At 52.4% G+C, this 23,431-nt stretch overlaps 1 protein-coding gene across 1 annotated transcript in view; it reads left to right on the forward strand.

Moving 5' to 3' along the window:
- LOC310668100 (maestro heat-like repeat family member 5) overlaps positions 1-9,670 on the forward strand; it is a 39,631-nt gene extending 29,961 nt beyond the window's left edge. The window contains exons 15-20 of the mRNA XM_083421028.1: positions 5,964-6,118; positions 6,331-6,478; positions 6,790-6,971; positions 7,785-7,922; positions 8,227-8,341; positions 8,572-9,670. Of these exons, the coding sequence (XP_083277154.1) occupies positions 5,964-6,118; positions 6,331-6,478; positions 6,790-6,971; positions 7,785-7,922; positions 8,227-8,341; positions 8,572-8,610 (777 nt within the window). The 3' untranslated portion in view covers positions 8,611-9,670. The remainder of the gene's footprint in view (positions 1-5,963; positions 6,119-6,330; positions 6,479-6,789; positions 6,972-7,784; positions 7,923-8,226; positions 8,342-8,571) is intronic.
- Positions 9,671-23,431: the final 13,761 nt, after the last annotated feature.

A 23,431-nucleotide genomic window follows, 5' to 3' on the forward strand; every position in this document is an offset into this window, starting at 1 on the left:
CTTATATCGCCTAATAGACTTCTGTAAAAATAACAAACCTTTGTCAACACAAACTAGAAGACACCCAAATGCCCTGGTTAACACAACACCAATTACATGCCCTCTTAAACAATCCAACAGTAAAATCAGCAACTAGGCCCCTGATAACCTTTGAAAACCTTCTCCTAACAACAAAGGGAAACGGTAAAGGGATGGTATCCGCAATATACAAAATACTACTCCAAAATCCCACAAACCCCCTAGACATAATCAAAAAACAATGGGAGAATGACATAGGCTATGAGATTAACCCCACTCAATGGATCAGAATGTGGTCTAAACCCCCCTTTAAATCCATATCAACGAAAAGAACTCACTCTGAAACTCACCTACAGGTGGTACCTAAGACCAAGAAAACTAGCGCTAATACGCCCAGGAACCTCACCAAAATGCTGGAGAGGGTGCACCTCCACAGGCACATACCTCCACATGTGGTGGGAGTGCCCCAAAGTCCAACTATTCTGGACAACAGCCATACGAGAAATATGTAAAATAACTTAGCAAGTATTAGACATCACCCCAGAACTGGCCCTACTAAACATCTTACAAGACAACAATGCCCACTTACACCACAAATAACTCATAAACCACCTACTTTCAGCAGCCAGAAACACCATAACCAGACACTGGGGAGACCTGTCAGGAGTAAGCATGGACCAATGGTACCAAATAGTATGTGAAACAGCCCTACTAGAAAAATTAACCAATAAACTGAAACTGACACAGGGACAAACAGAAGAAGACGCCTTCACCCTGGTATGGCTCCCCTTTACCACGTACACAGCCCAACAAGACAATGAAAATAATCCACCAACAGCATACAAATCAGTATGGCTAACCTGATCCAAAACACCCACCCACCCCACTCTCACACGAAAACAAAGATCACCACAGCCAATCACAAACAAACAACCACACCCTAGGCCAACCCCAACCTCTCTCACCACCAAAGGAACACAAGTGGAGAAACAATTTACATATTTTTCTGAATCGAACCAGTAAATGTCAAGAATAGATCAAATATGCGTTTCGAATGAACTGACTCCAAGAATACTACAAATTGAAATACAATCTAAAGTAATCTTAGATCATAATCCAATAAAATTGGAACTAAAAAGCTTTGAAGAAAGAACATTTAGATGGAAAATTAAGGATTATCTTTTGGACAACCAGAAAATTGTAGGAAAAGCACAAAAGAAACTAACTGAATACTTTGTTGATAATTGCAACAAGGGTACAAAGATGAGCGTAGTATGGGACGCAAGCAAGGCTGTGATGCAAGGTTTTTTTATCCAGCAGAATTCATTGAAGAATAAAAACAGAGAAAAGGGGGGAAAGGAAATTTTAAAGCAGATAATGGACTGTAATGGTTCTAGGGGTTGCTCGTGCGTAAGTTGCCTTTACTCCTGGCTAGGTTGCATGGTTGAACCCTTTCTGTCAGGACAGCCTCAAGATCCGTGGCTGCCTCAGTCGCTGGCAGAATCCGTCAGTGGACGTTTCTTAAACCGCTTCCAGCATAGAAGCTGTTTGACGCCCAGTCTCCTCCCCCGTTGCCTGCGCGAAAGTTTTCTGCACAAGGTGGGTGTTAGCAACGGAGCGCTAGTGCCCTCTCCGCTGGTCTCCTGCGAAGAGTCCGGGAGCCACCTCTCCGATTCCTCTATCTCCTCCCCTTCTCCACTGGTGTTGCACTGATTACCTTCCCCAGCGGATGGGCTATCCCTCCTCCTACTAGGACCTTCTCCACCATCGTCCGGGAGCTTCCTCTCCGCCTCCCGCTCCGATGGCAGTTCCCTGACATGGACAATGAACAAAAATTAATTAAAAAACCAAATAACTCCAAAATAAAACAAGAAATTTGCAATGATAATAAACAAAGAAGTGGAATGGAATATTAAAAAGTTAAGACAGAGAAACTTTGAATTCGCTAACAAATCAGGCAAATGGCTTGCGTGGCAAATCAAAAAAAGAAAGGAGCAGAACACAATTAACGGAATCATTGTGAATGGCGAAGAGATAGATAATCCGAAAGAAATTAGAAAAGGATTCTTGGACTTTTACAGACAACTATATAAAAATAAAGAAAGGAATAATATGAGGAAAATTGAGAGATTTTTAAAAGGGAAAAAGGTGCAAAAGATCCCGGCAGATAAAAAAAGACCAACTGAATGCCCTAATAGAAACAGATGAGATAAAAGAGGTTATAAAGGAATTGAAGAGGGGAAAGGCCCCAGGACCAGATGGATTTACATCAGGTTATTATAAAGAGTTAAAAGATGTTCTGATGATACCTTTAAAAGAAGTTATGAATAATATTTTAAAGGAAAGAGACATCCCGGAAACGTGGAAAGAAGCATTCATTACACTTATCCCAAAACAGGACTCGGATTTAACCCAAGTTAAAAACTATAGGCCTATTTCATTGTTGAATACAGACTACAAAATTTTTGCAGGGATCTTAGCAAGAAGAATGAAAAAGATATTATTAGAAACTATTTATAAGGATCAAGCAGGTTTCCTTCCAGGTAGACAGATGAAGGATAATGTAAGGAACATAATTAATATTTTGGAGTATCTGGCTGCCAGGAATGAGAAACAAGCTATACTTATGTTTGTGGATGCAGAAAAGGCCTTTGACAACATAGCATGGGACTTTATGTTGAAAAATCTGGAGTATATGGAGGTGGGAAAAGAGTTTTTCAGTGGGATAAAGGCAATATATACAGAACAGAGAGCTAAGTTGATTGTAAATAATGTGACTACGGAAGATATTAAAATATCCAAATAACTAGGCAGGGATGTCTGCTTTCGCCATTTCTGTTTATAATGGTCCTGGAGGTATTTTTTAATGCGATTAGACAAAATAAATTAATAAAAGAGATAACAGTTGGCCAGAATGAATATAAAGTTAAAGCCTTTGCAGACGATCTGGTAATAACGATTGAAGAACCTATAGAAAGTGTAAAAGAACTATTAGAGGAGATTGAACAATTTGGGAAAGTGGTAGGGTTCAAATTAAATAAGAAGAAAACTAAAATAATTGCAAAAAATATGGAGCAAAGTATGATAGAAATAATGCAACAACAAACAGAGATAGAGGTGGTGAAAAAGGTAAAATATTTAGGAATTTGGTAACTCCTAAAAACATTGATTTGTATCAGAACAATTACATACCGGTTTGGAACGGAATAAGGAAAGATCTGGAGGTGTGGGGTAGAATGAAACTATTTTTGGGGGGCAGAATTTCTACGATAAAGATGAGCGTCCTTCCAAAGATGTTATTTTTGTTTCAGACTATCCCCATAATAAAGGGGGTAATGATTTTTAAAGAGTGGCAAAGAGTGATCTCAAGGTATATCTGGCAGAGCAAAAAGCTGAGAATTAAATTTAAGCCACTAACAGATGCGAAAGAAAGAGGAGGCTTTGCCCTGCCAGACCTGAAGTTATATTATGAAGCAGCATGTCTTTGCTGGTTGAAAGAATGGATAAAATTAGAAAACAAAGAGTTACTGGACTTAGAAGGCTTTGATAACAGATTTGGATGGCACGCGTACTTATGGTGTGGGAAGAAGAAAAATCACAAAGGCTTTGGGAACCACATCTTCCGGAGTGCGTTAATAGAAATATGTGATAGGTATAAAAACCTATTAGAACCAAGAGTTCCACACTGGTTATCTCCATTAGAAGTTCTGAGTCTAAAGAAAATTAATATGAGAGGTAAATGGATTACATATGGTGAACTGATAATTAAAGAAGGAGGAAAATGGAAATTAAAACCATATTGTCAGAGCTGGCTCCAGGTCCCAGCTCACAGAGGACCAACGCTCACCGGTAGTAATGTACAAAAGTCTTTATTGAAGTACAGTTTCCATTTTCATTCCGCAGCGCCCCAGCTCTACGTCTAGGGTTAGATCGGCGAAGCTCCATCTGAATCTCCGCCCCCTGTACACCAGTTTAAGATTCTAGCCTTACTCCACCTCTTCCGTCTCTCCTTTCTCCTCTGGGTCCTGCTACCCCCCGGGGTCCCTTCCTTCCTGGACTCTTCTGATGCTGACGTTGACCCCCCTGACTCCTCCCGCTCTTTTCGGCGGGCTTTGGGACCTGGCTCCCTATCCGGGCTGCCCACTGCGCCGCCCTCCTGTACATTTGAACTTGGCGCGCGCGCCCAGCCTTCAACCTTCCTCTCGACCGTTTCCTCGCTCCCCGATGGAGGCGTGGCCAATCCTGCCTCATGTCCTCCCGCTGTCAGTGCGCCGCCTGATCCCGATGCCTGGGACTCCTCCCCCCTACTGCACTCTGGTGTGGACGCTGGTCCTGATTTCCAACTGCTGCTCTCTGAGTCCCCTCTGGCCCCTTCTTCCTGGGGTGTCCCCCTAGGCACCCCCCTTGCCCTGACCATGGGAGCCCCTTTCTGTGAATCTTCCGATTCGCTGGAAAGACTCAGAGACCTCGGACCGCTGTCATCGCTGACATTTCCTTCGGACTCCTCCCCCTCGCTCTCTATTTCCTCCCTTTCCTGTGCCTCTGCTCCTGAACCCCTGACACATATGAACAAGTAATAATAATAATAATAATAATAATAATAATTTTATTGTCATTGCCCCCTTCGGGGACAACGAAATTACTTGGCTGCTCCATAAAAACACTAAACAATATAGTAAAATACAGCAAGGGAGATTAGATGACTTTCAAAGTCCGGGCTTCCCATTCAGGGCTGAGATCGCTCTGGAGAAGAAGCTGTTCTTAAGATGGCTCGTTCTTGTCTTCATCGTCCTGTATCTCCGTCCCGATGGCAAGAGCTCAAAGAGACAGTGACCAGGATGCGATGGATCTTTTACTATGTCCAGTGCCTTCCTATGGCACCTTGTGGCATAAATCTGCTCTAAGGTGGAGAGTGGGCAGCCAACAATGCTCTCTGCTGCCTTAACAACCCTGCGCAACCCCATCCTGTCCTGGGTAGTACAGCTTCCGTACCACACACATAAGCCATAAGTGAGCACGCTCTCTATGGCACAGTGATAGAAGGCAAGCAGCAGTTTCTGCGGAAGATGGTTTTTCCTTAGTATTCTCAAAAAATACAGTCTCTGCTGCGCCTTCTTCACAAGCCCCCTTGTGTTGACACTCCAGGACAGATCCTCTTGTAATTCAATGCCCAAAAATCTGAACGTTGTTACCCTCTCCACACAGACCCCATCAATCAAAAGTGGCTGGACATTGCTCTTCTGTCTCCTGAAGTCCACCACAAGTTCCTTTGTCTTCCTTGTATTTATGAGCAGATTGTTAGCTCTGCACCACTCTGTCAGCCGCTCCACCTCATCTCTATAATCCATTTCACCCTCCCTTTCAGAGATGAGCCCAATCACGGTTGTGTCATCTGCAAATTTGACAACCCTATTACTAGGGTGAGTAGCGACACAATCGTACGTGTAAATATGTCATAAATATGTTTATGATTGGTTGCATTATTTTCAGGTGAATGAAATGTTTAAAAAAGATTTTAAAGAAAGCGGTTATGCAGAAAAAGATTCTAAGTTTCAAATCGACATAATAAGCAATGATTGTAAAATTCTGTCAAAAATGTATAAGATATTGTTGGAATGGCATACGAAAGATGAAGAAGTGAAATCGGTAATGATACAATGGGCCAGAGATTTCAGTTATAATATACAATTTGATGATTGGGAAAAACTATGGAAAGAAAACTTAAAATTTACTGCATGCACGGCATTAAAGGAAAATGTGATGAAAATGTTTTATAGATGGTATATCTGTGTTGTAAATCAATAAATTTTTTAATAAAAAAACACACAAGTGAACAGCAGAGAACCGGCACGAGTAACGCTGACACCAAACCCTACATACATTAAGCAAAATAGAAACAGGTTCACCACACTTTCTCATCCTGGTCTTCTTTTATCTTCTTCCAGCTGCCTATGGTTGTGAAGGAGATTTACCACCATCTCCACCGGATCCCCGACACCCGCACTAAGGAAGAGACGCTTTCGGCTATTGTCAGCCTGGCCACCAAGCGCCTGCAGCCAGTCGTAGACAGCCTGTTGGACTGCTCAAAGGAGTGTGATGAGTAAGTTTTTGTGATGTGAAAATGGGGAGGGCTAGATTTAAGGGGTTTCTTAATTTATATTTATTTATATTGAATTTCGTACTTGCAAAAAATTGTGCTCCAAGTTGTGGTTTCTTTCTTTGCTAATGTATGTGCAATATAAAGAAAATATGAAAGGCCTGACTTATTTTAAGAAAAGGAAAAATGAAAAATTCTGTTTTGAAAAATTGCAGAAGTGCTGCAGCAATCTGGAAGGCGTTGGTCGCCGATTCATATTCCAGTGTCAAGCTGCTGAGACCCCTCCTGAAAAGGCTGCAGGATGAAGACCCCAAAGCGGAAGTCACTTCCAGGCGACGCAGCACTTCTCAAATGCCAATGGCGGTACGAAACCACTCAGTTTCTCTCTCCTGGATTGTTTTGAATGGGAGCTGGATGGGGCTGGGGGCTTCTTGCTGGGAGGGGGGGTGCATCTTAATAAGTGGTCCATCCTGTGAGCACCTGCTTTGTATGCAGAAGGGCGCCAGCATCTCCATGTCGGGGAGTCCCTCGCCTGAAACCCTGGACAGCCACTGCTAGTCAGTGTAGACAACACTGAGTAAGATGGACCGGGGCTCTGAGTCGCGTCTGAGTCTGAGATCTTGATCTGACGATGACCTCTGCTGAATGCCGTTCTCCTCTCCTTGTCCCTCCAGGCTACCAACGCTCTGTGTCATATCCTGTCGTTCCCTGAGGCTGCAGGTATCCTGAAGAGCAAGTTCCACCACCTGCTGTTTGCACTTAGCACTCAGATCTGTTTTGTCCATGAGGCAAGAAGAAGAGGTTCGAGGGCGACAAGTCTAATCCCGGAGCCCTCTTCACATCTCGATCCGCTGACGTAAGGGACCTGCTAATGCATTGGGGGGGGGGCCCTCCCTTCTCTCTCTGACCCATAGCGGTGATGGCTCAGCCCTCCCCCAAGATATAGGCTTCATTTGGACATGGAGGTTCTGCTTAGGTTAGCTAGGAGACCCAGGCTTCCCCAACCCCTGTGCTCTTCAGTCACTTTGGACCACAACTCCCACCAGCCCCAGCCAGCACAACTGGGCTGAAGATGGGAGTTGTAGCCCAAAACATCTGAAGGACACTAGGATGGGAGAGGATGTTGGAGACTCTCCCGCACGATGGGCTGATTTGGGTGTGGTGGGACTCACGTGTCATGAAACCTTAAGTCTCCATCACAGCCAAAAGGTTGCCGCTTGTGCTGGAAACATGGGGAAGGCTGCAGGGGGTGATGGTTGGGGTTGGACTGCAAGATGTCAAGGACCTAAAACTCCCCAGATGAACCTACCCAGACCTTGTGCTCATCATCGGAAGCCCCTCTTCACGTGCCTCCTCCACACAAGAAGGGGCCTTTTCTGTGGTGGCTCCCCATTAGTGGGTTGCTCTCCCCAGGGAGGCTTGCCTGGTGCCTTTAGATGCCAGGCAAAAATGGTCCTCTTCAATCAGGCCATTGGCTGATTAACCTCTTATGCCCTTTCAACTGTTTTTGTTGGAGGGAGAGGAGTTATTGGTTTGCTTTGGTTCTTGTTTTTATTCTGTATTTTGTGCTTTTTAACTTGCATGTTGTGAACTGCCCGGAGATCTACGGGTGAAGGGCAGTATACAAATTTTAAAAATATAATATTCTTAATTCCTTCACTTGCCTCAGGACCGCTGTGCAGGCCCTGAAACAACTGATTGGGCGTGTTGGATACCTTGACGATTTTGAGGTTTTGGGGTTGCAAAGCTGCTGGGATATGCTGTCAAGTCCAGAAAGCTTTTTTGAAGGCATTCGTCTTCTGGCAAGGTAAGAAGGTGAAAAGGACTGGCAGGTGAGGCATGAAGAGCAAGGCCTGCTTTCTGGGGAAATGGGGATAAACTTCTTATTTATTTCAGAAAATGTACCATATTGTTCACTCTATAAGACGCAATTTCCCCCGCCTAAAAAGTAAGGGGAAATGTGTGTGCGTCTTATGGAGTGAATGCAGGTGGGAGGCTCTGCTCAGCGTTCAAGTAACCTGGTGGTGGTTGTTGTTGTGCAGGAACGCTGAGCAGTTCTTCCTGCCAGCTTCAGGCTTGTGAATCCTTTGTTTCTTACTCTTATGTTTCAGGACCTTATTCGCCTCCTCGCCAGAACAGTACAAGAGGATTGCCCGATTGGCACGGGAATATATGTGCTGTCCGAACAATAAGAAGAGAGCCATTGGCATGGCGTTTTACTTGGAGGTAGGAACTGGAAACAGGGAATGCCTGTTCTAATGTTTCTAGTGGTTTCTTTATTCCTCGCAATTTAACTGTCAAATGTTCTTTAGCATTTACACATTTTTTATTTAACTGTACAACTTCAGCTGCATTCACTGCTATCATGTGTAATATATATTGACAATGTTTTTTTGATAGAAGATGAATGTATACATAATAAAAGATGCACTTACAGTGGCTTTGCTCCAACTTAGGGGATGTCCGACTCGGATACAGACACTTCCATGACCTAGAGCGCAAGTTACTGCAGGCAGCAATCATACAGGTATTCCGTTAATGGATGGACAAGTCTTCACCTTTGGAACGCTAAGATTTTTCTTAAAATTACATTTTTATATGTCCTATTGGAAACACCTTAAAGCTGGTATAAGTTCATATGTATTTATTTTTGCCTGCTTTAAAGATTGATTTTTGTGTGTCTGCTGGTTTATTATATATCTTTTTTTCTCTTTGTTCCGCTATGTATCAGGGTGGGGAGACTAAATCATCATCATCATCATCATCATCCTTTGCTCATCCAAATAAGCTTTTTTCATTTATTTATTGAGGCCACTAAGTCTTTGAACAGAAGAGATTTCTCCAGTTTCAAGCCTCATCTCATGCTCTTTATGAGCCAAGTCCAAACCCTCCTGCAGTTCAGACCCAGCTTAGGATGTGTTTGGTTCAGCATGATTCCAACCAGCTTATACTCCTTCCTTCCCTTTCCCACCAACCTGACTGTGAGAGCAGAGGCGATTTAGATTGGGAGGGCCATGCCCAGCCCTAGAGGTTGGAATGTGGGGTCCAGGCCCACCAGAAACCAGCGGAGAACTCCGTAGTTCCAAATGGAAGCACCAGCCTAGCTTCTGCTGCGGCCAGATTGGGATGAGAAGCGGCATGAGGGGTCATGCATGGCTGGGTGCTTCTTGCTGGAGACCAATTAACTGAAGTGAGCTCCTTTGGGGGCCAACCTGAATCAATCCCAAAATAACCCATTCAAGAGGTGCTTTTTAGAAACTGAGCTCACAGTCCAACTGTAAAACCATGACATTATATGCTTATGAAATACGTGATATTTGTTGTCTGATAAGGGGGGGGCAGCTCTATACCTTCCATGGGTCAGAACAAGCCTGGGGGTCAAAAGAAGGCACCACCTTCTCAGGTGAATATCAGGCGTGAGTCCATAAATGTTGCTCGACTTTACCTGCTGTCACTTAGGCTCTGCCGGTGAGACCACCTGTGCTGCTGCCGCTGCCCCTTCTGTCTGTCAAAGCTTCGACGACCTGCGGTGCTGCAACTGCCTCTTCTGGCTGACAAAGCCTCAGCGACCTGTGCTGCTACCGCTGCCTCTTCTGGCTGTCAAAGACTCAATAACCTGCACTGCTGCCACTGCCTTTTCTGGCTGTCAAAGCCTTGACGACCTGCTATACTGCCACTGCCCCTTCTGGCTGTCAAAGCTTCGACGACCTGCTCTGCTGCCGCAGCCCTTTCTGGCTGTCAAAGCCTTGATGACCTGTTCTGTTGCCGCTGCCTCTTCTGGCTGTCAAAGCGTCGATGACCTGTGCTACTGCCGCTGCCTCTTCTGGCTGTCAAAACCTCGATGACCTGCTTTGCTGCCACTGCCCCTTCTGGCTGTCAAAGCCTCAACGACCTGCGCTGCTACCACTGCCTATTCTGCCTGTCAAAGCCTTGATGACCTGCTCTGCTGCCGCAGCCCATTCTGGCTGTCAAAGCCTCAACAACCTGCGCTGCTGCCGCTGCCTCTTCTAGCTGTCAAAGCCTTGACGACCTGCTCTGCTGCCGCAGCCCCTTCTAACTGTCAAAGCCTCAACGACCTGCGCTGATGCCACTGCCTCTTCTGGCTGTCAAAGCCTCGATGACCTGTGCTGCTGCCGCTGCATCTTCTGGCTGTCAAATCCTTGATGACCTGCGTTGCTGCCGCAGCCCCTTCTGGCTGTCAAAGCCATGATGACCTGTACTGCTGCCGCTGCCTCTTCTGGCTGTCAAAGCCTTGATGACCTGTTCTGTTGCCGCTGCCTCTTCTGGCTGTCAAAGCCTTGAAGACCTGTTCTGCTGCCGCTGCCTCTTCTGGCTGTCAAAGCCTCAACGACCTGCTCTGCTGCCGCTGCCTCTTCTGGCTGTCAAAGCCTCGATGACCTGTACCTCTGCCTCTGCCTCTTCTGGCTGTCAAAGCCTCAACGACCTGCACTGCTGCCACTGCCTCTTCTGGCTGTCAAAGCCTCGATGACCTGTGCTGCTGCCGCTGCCTCTTCTGGCTGTCAAAGCCTCGACGACCTGAGCTGCTGCCGCTGCCTCTTCTGTCTGTCAAAGCCTCGATGACCTGCTGCCGCTAACGCAGGCCCTTCTGGCTGTCCAAACATCAATGACCTGTGCTGCTGTCTCTGACTCTTCTGTCTGTCAAAGCCTCGATGACCTGCTGCCGCTACCGCAGGCCCTTCTGGCTGTCCAAACATCAATGACCTGTGCTGCTGCCGCAGCCCCTTCTGGCTGTCGGCCTCAATGACCTGTGCTGCTGCCGCTGCCTCTTCTGGCTGTTAAAGCCTCGATGACCTGTGCTGCTGCCGCTGCATCTTCTGGCTGTCAAATCCTCGATGACCTGCGTTGCTACCGCAGCCCCTTCTGGCTGTCAAAGCCATGATGACCTGTTCTACTGCTACTGCCTCTTCTGGCTGTCAAAGCCTTGATGACCTGTTCTGTTGCCGCTGCCTCTTCTGGCTGTCAAAGCCTTGATGACCTGTTCTGCTGCCGCAGCCCCTTCTGGCTGTCAAAGCCTCAACGACCTGCGCTGATGCCACTGCCTTTTTTGGCTGTCAAAGCCTCGATGACCTGCTGCCGCTACCGTAGGCCCTTCTGGCTGTCCAAACATCAATGACCTGTGCCTCTGCCTCTGCTTCTTCTGGCTGTCAAAGCCTCAACGACCTGCACTGCTGCCACTGCCACTTCTTGCTGTCAAAGCCTCAACAACCTACTCTGATGCCGCAGCCCCTTCTGGCCGTCAAAGCCTCAACGAGCTGCAGTGCTGCCACTGCCTCTTCTGGCTGTCAAAGCCTCAATGACCTGCACTGCTGCCACTGCCTTTTCTGGCTGTCAAAGCCTTGACGACCTGCTATACTGCCACTGCCCCTTCTGGCTGTCAAAGCCTCGACGACCTGTGCTGCTGCCGCTGCATCTTCTGGCTGTCAAAGCCTTGATGACCTGTTCTGTTGCCGCTGCCTCTTCTGGCTGTCAAAGCCTTGATGACCTGTTCTGCTGCTGCTGCCTCTTCTGGCTGTCAAATCCTCGATGACCTGCGTTGCTGCCGCAGCCCCTTCTGGCTGTCAAAGCCATGATGACCTGTTCTGCTGCTACTGCCTCTTCTGGCTGTCAAAGCCTTGATGACCTGTTCTGTTGCCGCTGCCTCTTCTGGCTGTCAAAGCCTTGATGATCTGTTTTGCTGCCGCTGCCTCTTCTGGCTGTCAAAGCCTCGATGACCTGTGCTGCTGCCGCTGCATCTTCTGGCTGTCAAAGCCTTGATGACCTGTTTTGCTGCCGCTGCCTTTTCTGGCTGTCAAAGCCTCGATGACCTGTGCTGCTGCCGCTGCATCTTCTGGCTGTCAAACCCTCGTTGACCTGTGCCTCTGCCTCTGCCTCTTCTGGCTGTCAAAGCCTCAACGACCTGCACTGCTGCCACTGCCTTTTCTGGCTGTCAAAGCCTCGATGACCTGCTCTCCTCCCGCTGCCTCTTCTGGCTGTCAAAGCCTCGACGACCTGCTCTGCTGCCGCAGCCCCTTCTGGCTGCCCAAGCCTCGATACCCTACGCTGCTGCTGCAGCACCTTCTAGCTGTCACAGCATCAATGACCTGTGCGGCTGCCACTGCCACTTCTTGCTGTCAAAGCCTCAACAACCTGCTCTGATGCCGCAGCCCCTTCTGGCCGTCAAAGCCTCAACGACCTGCAGTGCTGCCACTGCCTCTTCTGGCTGTCAAAGCCTCAATGACCTGCAGTGCTGCCACTGCCTTTTTTGGCTGTCAAAGCCTTGACGACCTGCTATACTGCCACTGCCCCTTCTGGCTGTCAAAGCCTCGACGACCTGTGCTGCTGCCGCTGCCTCTTCTGGCTGTCAAAGCCTTGATGACCTGTTCTGCTGCCGCTGCCTCTTCTGGCTGTCAAAGCCTCGATGACCTGTGCTGCTGCCACTGCAACTTCTGGCTGTCAAAGCCACGACGACCTGTGCTGCTGTCGCTGCCTCTTCTTGCTGTCAAAGCCTCATCGACCTTCTCTGCTGCCGCTGCCTCTTCTGGCTGTCAAAGCCTCGATGACCTGTGCCTCTGCCTCTGCCTCTTCTGGCTGTCAAAGCCTCAACGACCTGCACTGCTGCCACTGCCTTTTCTGGCTGTCAAAGCCTCGATGACCTGCTCTGCTGCCGCTGCCTCTTCTGGCTGTCAAAGCCTCGATGACCTGTGCCTCTGCCTCTGCCACTTCTTGCTGTCAAAGCCTCAACAACCTGCTCTGATGCCGCAGCCCCTTCTGGCCGTCAAAGCCTCAACGACCTGCAGTGCTGCCAGTGACTCTTCTGGCTGTCAAAGCCTCAATGACCTGCACTGCTGCCACGGACTTTTCTGGCTCTCAAAGCCTTGACGACCTGCTATACTGCCACTGCCCCTTCTGGCTGTCAAAGCCTCGACGACCTGTGCTGCTGCCGCTGCATCTTCTGGCTGTCAAAACCTTGATGAGCTGCGTTGCTGCCGCAGCGCCTTCTGGCTGTCAAAGCCTTGATGACCTGTTCTGCTGCCGCTGCCTCTTCCGGCTGTCAAAGCCTTGATGACCTGTTCTGTTGCTGCTGCCTCTTCTGGCTGTCAAAGCCTCGATGACCTGTGCCTCTGCCTCTGACTCTTCTGGCTGTCAAAGCCTCAACGACCTGCTCTGCTGCCACTGCCTTTTCTAGCTGTCAAAGTCTTGATGACCTGCTCTGCTGCCGCTGCCTCTTCTGGCTGTCAAAGCCTCGATGACCTGTGCTGCTGCCGCTGCCTTTTCTGGCTGTCAAAGCCTCGACGGCCTGCTCTGCTTCCGCAGCCGCTTCTGGCTGCCCAAGCCTCGATAACCTGAGCATCAACGACCTGTGCTGCTGCCACTGCCACATCTTGCTGTCAAAGCCTCAACAACCTGCGCTGATGCCACTGCCTCTTCTGGCTGTCAAAGCCTCGACGACCTGAGCTGCTGCCGCTGCCTCTTCTGGCTGCCAAAGCCTTGATGACCTGCTCCGCTACCACAGGCCCTTCTGGCTGTCCAAACATCAATGACCTGTGCTGCTGCCTCTGAGTCTTCTGGCTGTCAAAGCCTCGACGACCTGCTCTCCTGCCGCAGCCCTTTCTGGCTATCAAAACATCAATGACCTGTCCTGCTGCCGCTGCCTCTTCTAGCTGTCAAAGCCTTGATGACCTGTGCTGCTGCCGCTGCCTCTTCTGGCTGTCAAAGCCTCGACGACCTGCTCTACTTCCGCAGCCCCTTCTGGCTGCCCAAGCCTCGATAACCTGCGCTGCTGCTGCAGCGCCTTCTAGCTGTCAAAGTATCAAGGACCCGTGCTGCTGCCACTGCCACTTCTTGCTGTCAAATCCTCAACAACCTGCTCTGATGCCGCAGCCCCTTCTGGCCGTCAAAGCCTCAATGAGCTGCAGTGCTGCCACTGCCTCTTCTGGCTGTCAAAGCCTCAATGACCTGCACTGCTGCCACTGCCTTTTCTGGCTGTCAAAGCCTCGACGACCTGCTCTGCTGCCGCAGCGCCTTCTGGCTGTCAAAGCCTCAACGACTTGTGCTGCTGCCGCTGCCTCTTCTAGGTGTCAAAGCCTCGACGACCTACTCTACTTCCGCAGCCCCTTCTGGCTGCCCAAGCCTCGATAACCTGCGCTGCTGCTGCAGCGCCTTCTAGCTGTCAAAGCATCAATGACCCGTGCTGCTGCCACTGCCACTTCTTGCTGTCAAAGCCTCAACAACCTGCTCTGATGCCGCAGCCCCTTCTGGCCGTCAAAGCCTCAACGAGCTGCAGTGCTGCCACTGCCTCTTCTGGCTGTCAAAGCCTCAATGACCTGCACTGCTGCCACTGCCTTTTCTGGCTGTCAAAGCCTCGACGACCTGCTCTGCTGCCGCAGCGCCTTCTGGCTGTCAAAGCCTCAACGACTTGCGCTGCTGCCGCTGCCTCTTCTGGCTGTCAAAGCCTCAACGACCTGCTCTACGTCCGCAGCCCCTTCTGGCTGCCCAAGCCTCGATAACCTGCGCTGCTGCTGCAGCGCCTTCTAGCTGTCAAAGCATCAATGACCCGTGCTGCTGCCACTGCCACTTCTTGCTGTCAAAGCCTCAACAACCTGCTCTGATGCCGCAGCCCCTTCTGGCCGTCAAAGCCTCAACGACCTGCAGTGCTGCCACTGCCTCTTCTGGCTGTCAAAGCCTCAATGACCTGCACTGCTGCCACTGCCTTTTCTGGCTGTCAAAGCCTCGACGACCTGCTCTGCTGCCGCAGCCCCTTCTGGCTGTCAAAGCCTCAACGACTTGCGCTGATGCCACTGCCTCTTCTGGCTGTTAAAGCCTCGACGACCTGAGCTGCTACCGCTGACTCTTCTCGCTGTCAAAGCCTCGACGACCTGCTCTCCTGCCGCAGTCCCTTCTGGCTGTCAAAACATCAATGACCTATGCTGCTGCCGCTGCCTCTTCTGGCTGTCAAAGCCTCAATGACCTACGTTGCTGCCGCAGCCCCTTTTGACTGTCAAAGCCTTGATGACCTGTTCTGCTGCCGCTGCCTCTTCTGGCTGTCAAAGCCTCGATGACCTGTTCTGTTGCCGCTGCCTCTTCTGGCTGTCAAAGCCTTGATGACCTGTTCTGCTGCCGCTGCCTCTTCTGGCTGTCAAAGCCTCGATGACCTGTGCTGCTGCCACTGCATCTTCTGGCTGTCAAAGCCTCGATGGACTGCGTTGCTACTGCAACCCCTTCTGGCTGTCAAAGCCACAACGACCTGCTCTGATGCCGCATCCCTTTCTGTCCGTCAAAGCCTCAACGACCTGCAGTGCTGCCACTGCCTCTTCTGGCTGTCAACGTCTCAACAACCTGCTCTGCTGCCGCAGCCTCTTCTGGCTGTCAAAGGCTCTATGACCTGTGCCTCTGCCTCTGCCTCTTCTGCCTGTCAAAGCCTCGACGACCTGCTCTGCTGCCGCAGCCCCTTCTGACTGTCCAAGCCTCGATAACCTGCGCTGCCGCCACAGCACCTTCTAGCTGTCAAAACCTCGACGACCTGCTCTGCTGCCCTAACCCTTCTGGCTGTCAAAGCCTCGATGACCTGCGCTGCTGCCACTGCCTCTTCTCGCTGTCAAAGCCTCAACGACCTTCGCTGCTGCCACTGCCTCTTCTGGCTGTCAAAGCCTCGACGACCTGCTCTGCTTCCGCAGCCCCTTCTGGCTGCCCAAGCCTCGATAACCTGCACTGCTGCTGCAGCGCCTTCTAGCTGTCAAAGCATCAATGACCCGTGCTGCTGCCACTGCCACTTCTTGCTGTCAAAGCCTCAACAACCTGCTCTGATGCCGCAGCCCCTTCTGGCCGTCAAAGCCTCAACGACCTGCAGTGCTGCCACTGCCTCTTCTGGCTGTCAAAGCCTCAATGACCTGCACTGCTGCCACTGCCTTTTCTGGCTGTCAAAGCCTCGACGACCTGCTCTGCTGCCGCAGCCCCTTCTGGCTGTCAAAGCCTCGATGACCTGTGCTGCTGCCGCTGCCTCTTCTGGCTGTCAATACCTCGATGACCTGTTCTGCTGCCACTGCCCTTTCTGGCTGTCAAAGCCTCCACGACCTGCTCTCCTGCCACTGCCTCTTCTGGCTGTCAAAACATCAATGACCTATGCTGCTGCTGCTGCCACTTCTTGCTGTCAAAGCCTCAACAACCTGCTCTGATGCCGCAGCCCCTTCTGGCCGTCAAAGCCTCAACGACCTGCAGTGCTGCCACTGCCTCTTCTGGCTGTCAAAGCCTCAATGACCTGCACTGCTTCCACTGCCTTTTCTGGCTGTCAAAGCCTCGACGACCTGCTCTGCTGCCGCAGCCCCTTCTGGCTGTCAAAGCCTCAACGACCTGCGCTGATGCCACTGCCTCTTCTGGCTGTCAAAGCCTCGACGACCTGAGCTGCTACCGCTGACTCTTCTCGCTGTCAAAGCCTCGACGACCTGCTCTCCTGCCGTAGTCCCTTCTGGCTGTCAAAACATCAATGACCTGCTCTGCTGCCGCAGCCCCTTCTGGCTGTCAAAGCCTCGATGACCTGTGCTGCTGCCGCAGCCCCTTCTGCCCGTCAAAGCTTTCAACGACCTGCAGTGCTGCCACTGCCTCTTCTGGCTGTCAAAGCCATAACGACCTTCGCTGCTGCCACTGCCTCTTCTGGCTGTCAAAGCCTCAACGACGTGCTCTGCCTCCACTGCCCCTTCTGGCTCTCAAAGCCTCGATGATCTGTGCTGCTGCCACTGCCTCTTATGGCTGTCAAAGCCTCAACGACCTGCGCTGCTACCGCTGCCTCTTCTGGCTGTCAAAGCCTCGATGACCTGTGCTGCTGCCGCTGCCTCTTCTGGCTGTCAAAGCCTCAATGACCTGTGCTGCTGCCGCTGCCTCTTTTCGCTTTCAAAGCCTCGATGACCTGTGCCTCTGCCTCTGACTCTTCTGGCTGTCAAAGCCTCGACGACCTGCTCTGCTGCCGCAGCCCCTTCTGGCTGTGCAAGCCTCGATAACCTGCGCTGCTGCCGCAGCACCTTCTAGCAGTCAAAGCCTCGATGACCTGTGCTGCTGCCACTGCCTCTTATGGCTGTCAAAGCCTTGACGACCTGCTCTGCTGCCACTGACGCTTCTGGCTGTCAAAGCCTCGATGACCTGCACTGCTGCTGCTGCCCCTTCTGGCTGTCAAAGTCTCAACGACCTGCTCTGCTGCCGCTGCCTCTTCTGGCTGTCAAAGCCTGGATGACCTGTTCTGCTGCCGCAGCCCCTTCTGGCTCTCAAAGCCTCCACGACCTGTGCTGATGCCATTGCCACTAATGGCTATCAAAGCCTCAATGACCTGTGCTGCTGCCACTGCCTCTTCTGGCTGTCAAAGCCTCAACGACCTTTGTTTCTGCCGCAGCCCCTTCTGGCTGTCAAAGCCTCAATGACCTGCATTGCTGCCAGTGCCTTTTCTGGCTGTCAAAACCTCAACGACCTGCACTGCCGCCGCTGCCTCTTCTGGCTGTCAAAGCATCGATGACCTGTGCCTCTGCCTCTGCCTCTTCTGGCTGTCCAAACCTCGATAACCTGCTCTGCTGCCGCAGCCCCTTCTGGCCGTCAAAGCCTCAACGACCTGCAGTGCTGTCACTGCCTCTTCTGGGTATCAAAGCCTCAATGAACTTCGCTGCTGCCACTGCCTCTTCTGGCTGTCAAAGCCTCAACGACCTGCTTTGCTGCCGCAGCCCCTTCTGGCTGTCAAAGCCTCGATGACCTGCTCTGCTGCCACTGCCTCTTCTGGCTGTCAAAGCCTCAACGACCTGCACTGCTGCCACTGCCTTTTCTGGCTGTCAAAGCCTCAACGACCTGCGCTGCTGCCGCTGCCTCTTCTGGCTGTCAAAGCCTCGATGACCAGTGCTGCTGCCACTGCCTCTTCTGGCTGTCAAAGCCTCAACGAGCTGCAGTGATGCCACTGCCTCTTCTGGCTGTCAAAGCCTCAATGATCTGCACTGCTGCCACTGCCTTTTCTGGCTGTCAAAGCCTCGACGGCCTGCTCTGCTTCCGCAGCCGCTTCTGGCTGCCCAAGCCTCGATAACCTGAGCATCAACGACCTGTGCTGCTGCCACTGCCACTTCTTGCTGTCAAAGCCTCAACAACCTGCGCTGATGCCACTGCCTCTTCTGGCTGTCAAAGCCTCGACGACCTGAGCTGCTGCCGCTGCCTCTTCTGGCTGCCAAAGCCTTGATGACCTCCTCCGCTACCACAGGCCCTTCTGGCTGTCCAAACATCAATGACCTGTGCTGCTGCCTCTGAATCTTCTGGCTGTCAAAGCCTCGACGACCTGCTCTCCTGCCGCAGCCCCTTCTGGCTATCAAAACATCAATGACCTGTCCTGCTGCCGCTGCCTCTTCTAGCTGTCAAAGCCTTGATGACCTGTGCTGCTGCCGCTGCCTCTTCTGGCTGTCAAAGCCTCGACGACCTGCTCTACTTCCGCAGCCCCTTCTGGCTGCCCAAGCCTCGATAACCTGCGCTGCTGCTGCAGCGCCTTCTAGCTGTCAAAGCATCAAGGACCCGTGCTGCTGCCACTGCCACTTCTTGCTGTCAAAGCCTCAACAACCTGCTCTGATGCCGCAGCCCCTTCTGGCCGTCAAAGCCTCAACGAGCTGCAGTGCTGCCACTGCCTCTTCTGGCTGTCAAAGCCTCAATGACCTGCACTGCTGCCACTGCCTTTTCTGGCTGTCAAAGCCTCGACGACCTGCTCTGCTGCCGCAGCGCCTTCTGGCTGTCAAAGCCTCAACGACTTGCGCTGCTGCCGCTGCCTCTTCTGGCTGTCAAAGCCTCGGCGACCTGCTCTACTTCCGCAGCCCCTTCTGGCTGCCCAAGCCTCGATAACCTTCGCTGCTGCTGCAGCGCCTTCTAGCTGTCAAAGCATCAATGACCCGTGCTGCTGCCACTGCCACTTCTTGCTGTCAAAGCCTCAACAACCTGCTCTGATGCCGCAGCCCCTTCTGGCCGTCAAAGCCTCAACGAGCTGCAGTGCTGCCACTGCCTTTTCTGGCTGTCAAAGCCTCGACGACCTGCTCTGCTGCCGCAGCGCCTTCTGGCTGTCAAAGCCTCAACGACTTGCGCTGCTGCCGCTGCCTCTTCTGGCTGTCAAAGCCTCGACGACCTGCTCTACTTCCGCAGCCCCTTCTGGCTGCCCAAGCCTCGATAACCTGCGCTGCTGCTGCAGCGCCTTCTAGCTGTCAAAGCATCAATGACCCGTGCTGCTGCCACTGCCACTTCTTGCTGTCAAAGCCTCAACAACCTGCTCTAATGCCGCAGCCCCTTCTGGCCGTCAAAGCCTCAACGACCTGCAGTGCTGCCACTGCCTCTTCTGGCTGTCAAAGCCTCAATGACCTGCACTGCTGCCACTGCCTTTTCTGGCTGTCAAAGCCTCGACGACCTGCTCTGCTGCCGCAGCCCCTTCTGGCTGTCAAAGCCTCAACGACTTGCGCTGATGCCACTGCCTCTTCTGGCTGTCAAAGCCTCGACGACCTGAGCTACTACCGCTGACTCTTCTCGCTGTCAAAGCCTCGACGACCTGCTCTCCTGCCGCAGTCCCTTCTGGCTGTCAAAACATCAATGACCTATGCTGCTGCCGCTGCCTCTTCTGGCTGTCAAAGCCTCAATGACCTACGTTGCTGCCGCAGCCCCTTCTGACTGTCAAAGCCTTGATGACCTGTTCTGCTGCCACTGCCTCTTCTGGCTGTCAAAGCCTCGATGACCTGTTCTGTTGCCGCTGCCTCTTCTGGCTGTCAAAGCCTTGATGACCTGTTCTGCTGCCGCTGCCTCTTCTGGCTGTCAAAGCCTCGATGACCTGTGCTGCTGCCACTGCATCTTCTGGCTGTCAAAGCCTCGATGGACTGCGTTGCTACTGCAACCCCTTCTGGCTGTCAAAGCCACGACGACCTGCTCTGATGCCGCATCCCTTTCTGTCCGTCAAAGCCTCAACGACCTGCAGTGCTGCCACTGCCTCTTCTGGCTGTCAACGTCTCAACAACCTGCTCTGCTGCCGCAGCCTCTTCTGGCTGTCAAAGGCTCGATGACCTGTGCCTCTGCCTCTGCCTCTTCTGCCTGTCAAAGCCTCGACGACCTGCTCTGCTGCCGCAGCCCCTTCTAGCTGTCAAAACCTCGACGACCTGCTCTGCTTCCCTAACCCTTCTGGCTGTCAAAGCCTCGATGACCTTCGCTGCTGCCACTGCCTCTTCTCGCTGTCAAAGCCTCAACGACCTTCGCTGCTGCCACTGCCTCTTCTGGCTGTCAAAGCCTCGACGACCTGCTCTGCTGTCGCAGCACCTTCTGGCTGTCCAAGCCTCGATAACCTGCGCTGCTGCCGCAGCACCTTCTAGCTGTCAAAGCCTCGATGACCTGTGCTGCTGCCACTGCCACTTCTGGCTGTCAAAGCCTCAACGACCTGCAGTGGTGCCACTGCCTCTTCTGGCTGTCAAAGCCTCAACGACCTTCGCTGCTGCCACTGCCTCTTCTGGCTGTCAAAGCCTCGATGACCTGCTCTGCTGCCGAGCCCCTTCTGGCTGTCAAAGCCTCGATGACCTGCTCTTCTGCCACTGCCTCTTCTGGCTGTCAAAGCCTCAACGACCTGCACTGCTGCCACTGCCTCTTCTGGCTGTCAAAGCCTCAACGACCTTCGCTGCTGCCACTGCCTCTTCTGGCTGTCAAAGCCTCAATGACCTACGTTGCTGCCGCAGCCCCTTTTGACTGTCAAAGCCTTGATGACCTGTTCTGCTGCCGCTGCCTCTTCTGGCTGTCAAAGCCTCGATGACCTGTTCTGTTGCCGCTGCCTCTTCTGGCTGTCAAAGCCTTGATGACCTGTTCTGCTGCCGCTGCCTCTTCTGGCTGTCAAAGCCTCGATGACCTGTGCTGCTGCCACTGCATCTTCTGGCTGTCAAAGCCTCGATGGACTGCGTTGCTACTGCAACCCCTTCTGGCTGTCAAAGCCACGACGACCTGCTCTGATGCCGCATCCCTTTCTGTCCGTCAAAGCCTCAACGACCTGCAGTGCTGCCACTGCCTCTTCTGGCTGTCAACGTCTCAACAACCTGCTCTGCTGCCGCAGCCTCTTCTGGCTGTCAAAGGCTCTATGACCTGTGCCTCTGCCTCTGCCTCTTCTGCCTGTCAAAGCCTCGACGACCTGCTCTGCTGCCGCAGCCCCTTCTGACTGTCCAAGCCTCGATAACCTGCGCTGCCGCCACAGCACCTTCTAGCTGTCAAAACCTCGACGACCTGCTCTGCTGCCCTAACCCTTCTGGCTGTCAAAGCCTCGATGACCTGCGCTGCTGCCACTGCCTCTTCTCGCTGTCAAAGCCTCAACGACCTTCGCTGCTGCCACTGCCTCTTCTGGCTGTCAAAGCCTCGACGACCTGCTCTGCGTCCGCAGCCCCTTCTGGCTGCCCAAGCCTCGATAACCTGCACTGCTGCTGCAGCGCCTTCTTCAAAGCCTCGATGACCTGCGCTGCTGCCACTGCCTCTTCTCGCTGTCAAAGCCTCAACGACCTTCGCTGCTGCCACTGCCTCTTCTGGCTGTCAAAGCCTCGATGGACTGCGTTGCTACTGCAACCCCTTCTGGCTGTCAAAGCCACGACGACCTGCTCTGATGCCGCATCCCTTTCTGTCCGTCAAAGCCTCAACGACCTGCAGTGCTGCCACTGCCTCTTCTGGCTGTCAACGTCTCAACAACCTGCTCTGCTGCCGCAGCCTCTTCTGGCTGTCAAAGGCTCTATGACCTGTGCCTCTGCCTCTGCCTCTTCTGCCTGTCAAAGCCTCGACGACCTGCTCTGCTGCCGCAGCCCCTTCTGACTGTCCAAGCCTCGATAACCTGCGCTGCCGCCACAGCACCTTCTAGCTGTCAAAACCTCGACGACCTGCTCTGCTGCCCTAACCCTTCTGGCTGTCAAAGCCTCGATGACCTGCGCTGCTGCCACTGCCTCTTCTCGCTGTCAAAGCCTCAACGACCTTCGCTGCTGCCACTGCCTCTTCTGGCTGTCAAAGCCTCGACGACCTGCTCTGCTTCCGCAGCCCCTTCTGGCTGCCCAAGCCTCGATAACCTGCACTGCTGCTGCAGCGCCTTCTAGCTGTCAAAGCATCAATGACCCGTGCTGCTGCCACTGCCACTTCTTGCTGTCAAAGCCTCAACAACCTGCTCTGATGCCGCAGCCCCTTCTGGCCGTCAAAGCCTCAACGACCTGCAGTGCTGCCACTGCCTCTTCTGGCTGTCAAAGCCTCAATGACCTGCACTGCTGCCACTGCCTTTTCTGGCTGTCAAAGCCTCGACGACCTGCTCTGCTGCCGCAGCCCCTTCTGGCTGTCAAAGCCTCGATGACCTGTGCTGCTGCCGCTGCCTCTTCTGGCTGTCAATACCTCGATGACCTGTTCTGCTGCCACTGCCCTTTCTGGCTGTCAAAGCCTCGACGACCTGCTCTCCTGCCACTGCCTCTTCTGGCTGTCAAAACATCAATGACCTATGCTGCTGCTGCTGCCACTTCTTGCTGTCAAAGCCTCAACAACCTGCTCTGATGCCGCAGCCCCTTCTGGCCGTCAAAGCCTCAACGACCTGCAGTGCTGCCACTGCCTCTTCTGGCTGTCAAAGCCTCAATGACCTGCACTGCTTCCACTGCCTTTTCTGGCTGTCAAAGCCTCGACGACCTGCTCTGCTGCCGCAGCCCCTTCTGGCTGTCAAAGCCTCAACGACCTGCGCTGATGCCACTGCCTCTTCTGGCTGTCAAAGCCTCGACGACCTGAGCTGCTACCGCTGACTCTTCTCGCTGTCAAAGCCTCGACGACCTGCTCTCCTGCCGTAGTCCCTTCTGGCTGTCAAAACATCAATGACCTGCTCTGCTGCCGCAGCCCCTTCTGGCTGTCAAAGCCTCGATGACCTGTGCTGCTGCCGCAGCCCCTTCTGCCCGTCAAAGCTTTCAACGACCTGCAGTGCTGCCACTGCCTCTTCTGGCTGTCAAAGCCATAACGACCTTCGCTGCTGCCACTGCCTCTTCTGGCTGTCAAAGCCTCAACGACGTGCTCTGCCTCCACTGCCCCTTCTGGCTCTCAAAGCCTCGATGATCTGTGCTGCTGCCACTGCCTCTTATGGCTGTCAAAGCCTCAACGACCTGCGCTGCTACCGCTGCCTCTTCTGGCTGTCAAAGCCTCGATGATCTGTGCTGCTGCCACTGCCTCTCCTGGCTGTCAAAGCCTCAATGACCTGTGCTGCTGCCGCTGCCTCTTTTCGCTTTCAAAGCCTCGATGACCTGTGCCTCTGCCTCTGACTCTTCTGGCTGTCAAAGCCTCGACGACCTGCTCTGCTGCCGC

This window comes from Podarcis tiliguerta, assembly GCF_965153285.1.
Source record: "Podarcis tiliguerta genome assembly, chromosome: 17".
Classification (NCBI taxonomy): domain Eukaryota; kingdom Metazoa; phylum Chordata; class Lepidosauria; order Squamata; family Lacertidae; genus Podarcis; species Podarcis tiliguerta.